Below are 10,000 nucleotides of genomic sequence, written 5' to 3'. Positions count from 1 at the left end.
CCCAGGCGTCAGCCTCTGTGCAGCGCCGCAAAAAAAAAAAAAAAATAAAATTATTAGAAAAGATGTTTTATTCTTATAATATTATTCTTTCCCCGTGTCTGACACTGTGTCATACACACCGGTGTGTACTTATTGCAAGGTCTGATAATTGTAACGGGCTCAGTTTCATAATTGAAATTCTCTCAACTAGCACATCATATACCCAATTACAACGCTGGTAAATCAAGCCCATAATATTTGTAATCGGGTTATCAGACCTGCAAATGAGTGCACGTCGATCCACACACACACCTTGTCAGATGTTTAACACTAAATAAAGAGATGTCTACAAACTCGCTAAACGCCACCGAAAAAAATACTGCTTCTTATTTTTCTTCAACGAAGCGGGAGAGGAGTTATTAAAAATAATTGCGATCTGTGCAAATAATAATGATAATGATAATATACAGTTATCGAGGTCAATTTCGCTTTCCGCTTTCTAAAGAAACTTGATCCGTTTAGCCATAAAACGTGTTGGTGTTCGTCGCCGGCCCCACTGGGTGGATAATAGAGTTCACGACGGCCTCTGATCACAGATTAAGATCAAACTCTCGTTCCGTTGCCCTCGGGGTTTCCTCTTGTCCTGTAAGAGAAATTGACTCTTAGACGGCTCTTTGATTTTATTGAAAAAAAAAAGGAAAAATAATTGAAGAGGTGTGAAAAGGAAATGAAAATTATATACAAGGGGGTCTGTTTTTATTTTTATAAATTCAACGACACCAAAACGCCTTGAATGAAAGTTTGAAGAAAATAGGATAAAAGTTAAATGTAAAATGACAAAATAAAAATAGTCTAGTAGATAATAAAAGACAGAAATATTATTATGAAGATGTCTAGACGTTCTATGAATTGAGATTGTTTCCATATAGGTGGTCTATATTTTACGATACAAACAGCTACACAGTTTAGACGCATTGCATCAATCAATCTGGTTTGCAAGAAATGTTTAACTCTCTCCTTACCGAACTTTCTCACTACATGTGATTTTAAAGCATGATTTGTTTGCAATACAAGCTAACCCACCCCCTCCCAAAAAAAAAAAAAAAAAAACAAAAAAAAAACAAAACAAACAAAAAAAAACCCCAAAAAAAAAAAAAAACAAAAAAAAATAACAAAAAAAAAAACAAACAAAAACAACAACATTAAGTTCTAATAAATAATACAATGATTTTTCTGCAAATTTTGTTATGTACAAAACAAATCTGCATAAGAAAAATATTTATTGTATGGTAACAAATGTGACGATTTTCCTGTACTTGGTAAAGGAGAGAGAGAGAGAGAGAGAGGGAGAGAGAGAGAGAGAGAGAGAGGAGAGAGAGAGGGAGAGAGAGAGAGGAGAGGGAGGAGAGAGAGAGAGAGAGAGAGAGAGAGAGAGAGAGAGAGAGAGGGGGGGGGGTGCGGATCTTTGTTGGGCGTAGCATCTCAAGACAGTTCGACGAAGAACTCCTGGTTTTCAACAGCGCCATGCATCCTGCCTCTGTGACAAAGAAAACGCTGTTACCAGCCAGGTACATCTGAGTATGGTGAGATAGTGTGAGTAATGAGATTTCTTCAAGGATTTAAGTTCGCGCCACCCACTGCGGGACACGAGCGGTCAGAGATCAAGTGTCATACCACATCGTGCTAAATGTAATTATGCGGCTATGTGGTCTTGTGGTATGACGCTCACTCGCTCTCGAATAGGGTTCGAATGAGCCTCTCTCGGCGCATAGTTGAGTCCTCGGAAAAGGCTCTTTACTCACATTCTCTCACCGCACTCATGTGTAAAACGAGTACCAAGCTGGTAACAGCGTTGTTCTGTCCCTCAAAAATAATTAATGTCGCTAAACCGGCGTTATGTCTCGTCCTACATATTAATTGTTGCTGTTGGCCTGGGACCCCTTGTAAAGCGCCTTGAGACAGCGGATATTGCACTATATATATATATATATATATATAATATTATATATATATAAATTATAAAACAAAAACCATGAAATAATAGTGCTCAACTTTATTATAAAAGGAGCTATTTATAAACATTTGAAATATAATTAAGATAGTTTGACTTCTACAACGTTGTTATCGAGCTTTGCTCTCATCAGGAAGTTCCTGATGAGAGCCAAAAGTCACACATAACAACGTTTGTAAAGTCAAACTATTCATTAATTATATTTCAAATTTGTATATTTAATATAATATATATAATTTTTATACAATTATATATATATATATATATATATATATATATATATATATATATATATATATATATATATATATATAAAACAGCTCTCAAACTCTCAATTATTACCTTGGGCCTTGCAAAGCGCTTTGAGCGTATTATTTAGGATAGTTTTTTAGAACACTTACTGTTTGAAAATTGTAAATTTAAAACTTGACTCGTCTATCAATTGACGAAACGCTTTTGTTACATTTTTTTTTATCTCCACAGCCACAAGAATTATGTATGTGGAAGAGACAGAAGTCGGCTACCTGAAACCTTCGGAACTCCGATATACTGACGTGGAGTCCCCGAGCAAAGATCTCATCGTTACCATAACAACGCCGCCATATTTTGTATACAACAGGGGAGAGAGGGATGCTGGGAAAATTGTTGCTACGCACAACATATCAAGAGTTGAGAAAGATTCGGACGTACCTCAAGGTGAATAGAGCTAACATGAAAATAATATGTTACAATGACATCATCAGTCGGATGGTGAAAATGTTTGAACTGAGATATTGCCAAGTTTAGTTAGAAGGTCAATTTTTATAAAAAGTGAGTTCTTTTCATAAATGATTAAATCAACCTTTTTTGTACATCTTCGGGAAATATCAAAGCTTAATTTCACTTCAAAATATATTTTACAGGCTGCTAGTCAAGTTGAAAAAGTATGAAATTTGAGAAAAGTTGCTGGATACCTTTCCCATACATCTGATTATAACTTCATGAAAAATCACCCGATTTACTTCAAATAAAGATTAAAATACTCTGTGAGCATATTCTTTCAGAAAATGAAAAAAAAAAAAATGCAAATCCACAATTTTCATCTTCCGACTGATTATGTCATTCACTGACACATATTACAATGAATATGAACATTTTTGTAGCGCATTTCCATGGGTTTACCATGCTCCATGCGCTTTACATTGTTTCATTCATTCATTCCCCCCTCCCCCCTCCCCCCCCGCAGGTCACGTGGAACCATATTTCTATTTCATACAATACAAGTCGCCTGTTAGGCGTCCTTTTTGGTATAACACTCCTACAATATTCGTCACTACCTAAAGTCAGATACTCATTCACTGAGTCGAGAGGGATAATGTGTTTTAAGTCTCTTACTTAAGGACACTACTTCGGAACCAGTATTTTTCACGATCACTGTTACCCACCCTGACACTGATCACGCTTAACATCGCTTGAGTTTTGTGACAAGACGAGACACAGTGTCGCTGAGCCACCGAACCAAATTAAACTTGAGTTAAAATAAAAAAATTAAATGAGCTTTATACTCATTCACTGAGTCGAGAGGGATAATGTGTTTTAAGTCTCTTACTTAAGGACACTACTTCGGAACCAGTATTTTTCAGATCACTGTTACCCACCCTGACACTGATCACGCTTAACATCGCTTGAGTTTTGTGACAAGACGAGACACAGTGTCGCTGAGCCACCGAACCAAATTAAACTTGAGTTAAAATAAAAAATTAAAATGAGCTTTATACTCATTCACTGAGTCGAGAGGGATAATGTGTTTTAAGTCTCTTACTTAAGGACACTACTTCGGAACCAGTCTTTTTCACGATCACTGTTACCTACCCTGACACTGATCACGCTTAACATCGCTTGACTTTTGTGACAAGACGAGACACAGTGTCGCTGAGCCACCGAACCAAATTAAACTTGAGTTAAAATAAAAAAATTAAAATGAGCTTTATACTCATTCACTGAGTCGAGAGGGATAATGTGTTTTAAGTCTCTTACTTAAGGACACTACTTCGGAACCAGTATTTTTCACGATCACTGTTACCCACCCTGACACTGATCACGCTTAACATCGCTTGAGTTTTGTGACAAGACGAGACACAGTGTCGCTGAGCCACCGAACCAAATTAAACTTGAGTTAAAATAAAAAAATTAAAATGAGCTTTATACTCATTCACTGAGTCGAGAGGGATAATGTGTTTTAAGTCTCTTACTTAAGGACACTACTTCGGAACCAGTATTTTTCACGATCACTGTTACCCACCCTGACACTGATCACGCTTAACATCGCTTGACTTTTGTGACAAGACGAGACACAGTGTCGCTGAGCCACCGAACCAAATTAAACTTGAGTTAAAATAAAAAATTAAAATGAGCTTTATAAAGCGCAATATCCACTAAATGTGCTCAAAGCGCTTTACAAGGGGTCCCTGGTCAACAGAAACATTTAACATGTAGGACGGGACTTAACGCGTGTTAGGCGATATTACAATTTTTCAGACACAGACAACGCTGTTAAAGGTACTCATTTTACACTTGAGTGCTGTGAGAGAATGTGAGCAAAGAGCCTTCTCCAAGGACTCAACTATGCGCCGAGCGCGAGACTCGAACTCTGGACCTTCCGATCCGAAAGCGAGTGTCATATCACAAGACCACATAGCCGCACTGAACCAACGTCCTTAACGAAGGCAGAGTATACCGCCGTATTTGGCCAGAAAACTCATCCTTCAAATAATATCGATCGATTTAAATGACCTCTCATCTTGGCAAAAAATTTCTCAAACCTGGGACTTCGCGAAGTTATTACACGTAATGGCAGCACGTCTGACCGGTCATCAGAAGGTCTGAGGTTCGATCCCTAGTCGAGGCCAGGTAGTCATTTTACACCTGAGTACGGTGAGAGAATGTGAGTAAAGAGCATTTTCCAAGGACTCAACTAATGCCCGAGCGTGAGGCTCGAACCCAGGACTTTCCGATCCGAAAGCGAGTGTCATAAGACCACATAGCCGCCTTTATAGTACTGAGAAAATGATCACTACTAAATGACCGGTATTGAAGATCACGGCTGTGTAAAACGCCAAATAAATCTCATTCCGATTGTGATTAAAAGAGAGACATTTGAGCAGAAAAGAAAAAAGAAACATTAGAAAAAAAATTAAAGAAGAAGAGGACAACAGCAAAAAATAAAGTAAATAAATGAAATAAAAATAAACCCCAAGTATATTATATCATATTTAAGGCAGATAACTCAATAAATGTCAACTCCAAATTATTATACTGGAGTCATTTCCCTTGAAACTTTACACAATTTTAACTGCAGAAAATAAACACGAGCTTTATTTTTTTAAACGTGAGCTTTTATATAGAGCAATATTCACTTAATGTGCTCAAAGCGCTTTACAAGTGGCACCTGATCAACAGCAACGTGTAACATGTAGAACGAGAAATAACGCCTATTAGGCGATATTCCTTTTGTAAAACGCTTTGAGCACGTTTAGTGGATATTGCGCTTTATAAATGCTCGAGCTCAAGCCTCAAATCCACTTCAATTCTATGCTTGAATTGTATTATATCGTTTTATTACTTAATCTGCAGTCCATGCTTTCATGCCATTAATTCCCCCCCCCCCCCCCACTCGCCAACCTTCCTACGCTCCTTTCAGTGATCACGTTCACCCAGGCGGACATCGACCACCTTAAGATAGCTTACATTCCCCCGATGACGGACATTGGCCCTGAATCCAGGCTGGTCAGAATGGCCTACACAGTGGAAGATGCTAGTGGGAACAAACTGTATGGGCAGACCTTTGACATCGAGGTAGGTTGTAAAAATAAATAAATAAAATAATAAATTCCGTTTATAGGGAATGAAATTGGCAGAAGAGTAGCGTCCCTTGATTGGACGTCACCAATAGTCTGTGACGTCACCGGCGGAAAAGTTATTAGAGAGAGAACGTCATGTTGGTTGTGTGCATGCGTCTCTCGTCCTCGCCTCGTCAACGGTCAGGTACTCATTTTATACCTGAGTGTGGTGAGAAACTGAACGTGAGTTAAGACCCTTTTCCAAAGGCTCGTGGGACTCAAACCATGGACCTTCCAGTCCGGAGGCGAGTGTCAGACCACAAGACGATATAGCTGGAGTAAAGAGCCTTTTTTCCAGGACTTAACATTTCGTCTCCCGCAGCGCGACATTAGTTTTAACATTGATTTTTATTACATCAAACAAAAAATCGGAAGTACTTCCGTAGTTTCACTGCACGCCTAAACAAGTTATTTTAATTTTAATTATCATGAGGAGACCCCAACCCCCCCCCCCCCCGGTTCCCGTCCCACCTTATTTAATAATTAATTAATTAATATAATATAGTAATATTTATTGGACATTGCAACTAATTGAAAGTCCATAATGGCTAAAAGATTTAGTAATATATAATAAAAGTGCTGTGAAACTACGGAAGTCCTCCCAAAAAAATCATGTTTTGGATTCATCAAGATAATCATCTGTGTTACAGGTCAAACCCATCAACAATCAAATTCCAGAATTCCTTACAAACAAACTGCTCGTGGAAGAGGGCGGAGTTTTGGGCATCACAACCAATCAGCTTTCAGCTCAGGATGTCGACACGCCCATTAGTTTGCTGAAGTTTATTGTCGACTCCCCGCCTCGGTATGGAACTCTTCAAAATGACGGAAGGACACTGAAAAAAGGGTCCACATTCATCATAGAGGACCTTCAGAAGAAGCACATCAGGTAATGTGTAAAAAAAACAAAAACGTTCCTTTGAGTTAAAAAATAGAGCTTTTATATAGCGCAATATCCACTAAATGTGCTCAAAGCGCTTTACAAAGGTTCCTTGACCAACGTAACGTGTAGAACGAGATATGATGCACGTTAGGCGATATTACTATTTTTCCAACAGAGACAACACTGTTGACGGCCAGGTACTCATTTTACACCTGAATACGGTGAGAGAATGTGAGTAAAAAGTCTTGTTCAAGGACTCAACTATGCGCCGAGCGAGGCTCGAAACCAGGACCTTCCGATACGAAAGACCACATTGCCACAAAGCCCATGGAGTTGGTGTTTATCCCGGCTTCTGTAACATTAGACGGACAGGAGCAATGACCCAGTAGGACGAAATAATGAAAATGTTGCTGCTTGAAGCTCGAAGGATAAAATAGAGATAAGTAGAATTGTTAGCTTTAATTTATTAGATGAAGACAGACACAGTGGACGTTTCGAAACTTCTACAGTATCTGTCTTCGTCTAATAAATTGAAGCTTACAATTCAATACTTATCTGTATCATTATCCAGTAGGACGAAAGTATATATCGCAAAGCATTTTCCGCAGATCACTCAAACAATGAGGGATGGCCAAATGAGAGGAAAGGGGGTGGAGGGGGGGGGGGGGGGAGGGATTCTGGGTTGCATCTAGGATTAATATATTTTCCTTTGCACGTGAGAGGAGCCTGACTTTTCTTTCTTCTCTCTATCTGGATTTTATGTTTAATTTTGATGTTTAAATTGTTTTTGTTGTTAACTGAAGAAGTATTTTGAACCTGGAACGTTAAGTGTTTATTATTTTGTTCTGTTTTTTTTTTAAAGCATTTATATTAATTTTTGTTCAATACTTTTTTCAGACCACAACGTCTTGCTGGTAGTTACTCACTTTACCTAAACAAGTAAAGATTTCAATAAAATCAGAATATCAGGTTGATAAACAAACAGCTATTAAATTTTGATCTCAAGGAAATAAATAGCACGTTAAAAAAATATTTAAAAAAATAAAACCCCCAAAAATTGAGCTTTTATATAGCGCAATATCCACGTAACGTGCTCAACGCGCTTTACAAGGGGCCCCTGGCCAACAGCAACACGTAACATTTAGAACGGGACATGACGCCTATTAGGCGATATTACAATTTTTTTTGGACAAAGACAACGCTGTTAACGGCTAGGTACTCGTTTTACACATGAGTACGGTGAGAGAATGTGAGTAAAGAGCCTTCTCCAAGGACTCAACTATGCGCCGAGCGCGAGGCTCGAACCCAGGACCTTCCGATCCGAAAGCGAGTGTCATACCACTTGACCACATAGCCACCCGTTACATTATAATCATTATATTATTTCCTTTATATTTGGTTGTCATACCAGATATCTCCATGATGGTTCTGACGTTGAAATGGATACCATGACCTTGGCGCTGACAGATGGGATGAATCAGGCCACTAAAGTCATCTCTGTTGAGGTTTGTAAACATAATTACGTCATTGTAGATGAAGATGATGATGACAATGATGACGATGATGATGAAGATGTTGTTGATGACGATGATGATGATGATGATGATGATGATGATGATGATGATGATGATGATGATGATGATGATGATAATGATGAAGAAGATCATGATGATGGTGATGATTAGGAAGATAGGTGAAGATTATTATTATGCTAATAATGATAGTGATGACGGTACTGATGCTGATAATGGTGATGATGATGATGACGATGATGATGATGGTGATGATGATGATGATGATGATGATGATGATGATGATGATGGTAATGATGATGATGATGATGATGATGATGATGATGATGATGATGATGATGATGATGGTGGTGGCGGTAATGATGATGATGATGATGATGATGATGATGATGATGATGATGATGATGATGATGATGATGACAATCATGGTCATCCTCATCGTGGTCTTGGTGATTATGATAATGAAGTGTAAACATTTTTACGCGGACTTGATCTAGTATTTACACAAAATACGATGAACCAAACGCTGTAGAAGAATGAGAGATGAGAGAAATCCGTTCTTAAGGTCCTAGCATCGTCTTCATTCCTCGTGTTCTGTTGACAAAGGGGAAACCCGAAACACCCACATCATATGTCTTTGTACATTAAATTGAAGCTTCCATTCCATTTTATTATTGTTGTTTTTTTTTCAAGCTTCTAACATGAACATTTGGGTTATATAATTATTGAGGACTCCGACTGAGGACAATAAATAATTTATTTTTCTTTAAGTGGCAAAAACTAAAACTTCACAGTTCTGACCATTTTAACTTTAAAATTACTATTTCTGACCCACCATCTCAAAGCGGTATAATGTCGAAATGAACTAAGTTCTGGTAATTGAATTTATAGCCAAAACTATGAATTTTGGGGTTAATTTATATTAATGTCTATTATGGAGAAAAATAGATACAATTTCTTTCATTGCAAAAGACTCAAAATTCTTACTTTCTAATAATTTAATTCTAAATTCACTCTTTTGGGTCCATCTAATCCCGACATAATGCCGTTTTGATACGTTGGGTCACATTTCCATCTGATTTGAGGCCTATTTAACACCGCTTTGAGACGTTAGATAACGTAACATGTAATGATATCAACACAGATTGTCCCCATCGACGACCAAGCGCCCACACTTTCCAAGAACTTGCGTCCCCAGTTGATTGTGGCCGAGGGAGAAGATGCTGTGATTACCACCAGGATTCTGGCAGCCACCGACGGAGACACAAAAGATGACAGTCTTGTTTTCCTGATTGTCAGACAACCAAGGTATTTTATACGATTCTTTCATCTCTTTGTGTTTATTAAACGAGTCATTTTTATCGTGCCGAATAAAACAAAGAGCTTGCGAGTATGTGTTGTTGCACGATAAAAATATAATGAGTTATATCTTCTCTGATTTTTTAAGGCTTTGAAGTACAATTCTATTGCTCTCTCTCTCTCTCTCTCTCTCTCTCTCTCTCTCTCTCTCTCTCTCTCCCTCTCTCTCTTTCAATTAATTAATTTATATTGAAAATGACATCTAATTGTAACACAAGAACTCGAGTCAAATTCAAATAGGGTTCATCTGGGTTTTTTTTTCTATCTTTCTAGGTATGGCGTACTACAAGTTCGAGGACAACCAGCAACAAAATTCACTCAACAGGACGTGAAAGCAGGAGAGGTAAACTTTCTCCAC

The 10,000-nt window shown here is 38.0% G+C and overlaps 1 protein-coding gene across 1 annotated transcript in view; it reads left to right on the top strand.

Moving 5' to 3' along the window:
* Window positions 1–10,000, top strand: part of LOC144962548 (FRAS1-related extracellular matrix protein 1-like) — a 118,837-nt gene that overhangs the window by 95,356 nt on the left and 13,481 nt on the right. The window contains exons 8-13 of the mRNA XM_078895577.1: window positions 2,474–2,686; window positions 5,670–5,824; window positions 6,519–6,757; window positions 8,163–8,256; window positions 9,428–9,591; window positions 9,916–10,000. The exon at window positions 9,916–10,000 is cut by the window's right edge and continues 1,614 nt beyond it. Coding sequence (XP_078751703.1) covers window positions 2,474–2,686; window positions 5,670–5,824; window positions 6,519–6,757; window positions 8,163–8,256; window positions 9,428–9,591; window positions 9,916–10,000 — 950 coding nt within the window. The remainder of the gene's footprint in view (window positions 1–2,473; window positions 2,687–5,669; window positions 5,825–6,518; window positions 6,758–8,162; window positions 8,257–9,427; window positions 9,592–9,915) is intronic.

The sequence above is a fragment of the Berghia stephanieae genome, chromosome 1, assembly GCF_034508935.2.
Source record: "Berghia stephanieae isolate SIO BIC M18660-M18661 chromosome 1, UCSD_Bste_1.3, whole genome shotgun sequence".
NCBI lineage: Eukaryota > Metazoa > Mollusca > Gastropoda > Nudibranchia > Aeolidiidae > Berghia > Berghia stephanieae.
Note: the sequence above shows the minus strand (reverse complement) of the source record. Positions and strands in the feature narration are given on the sequence as shown.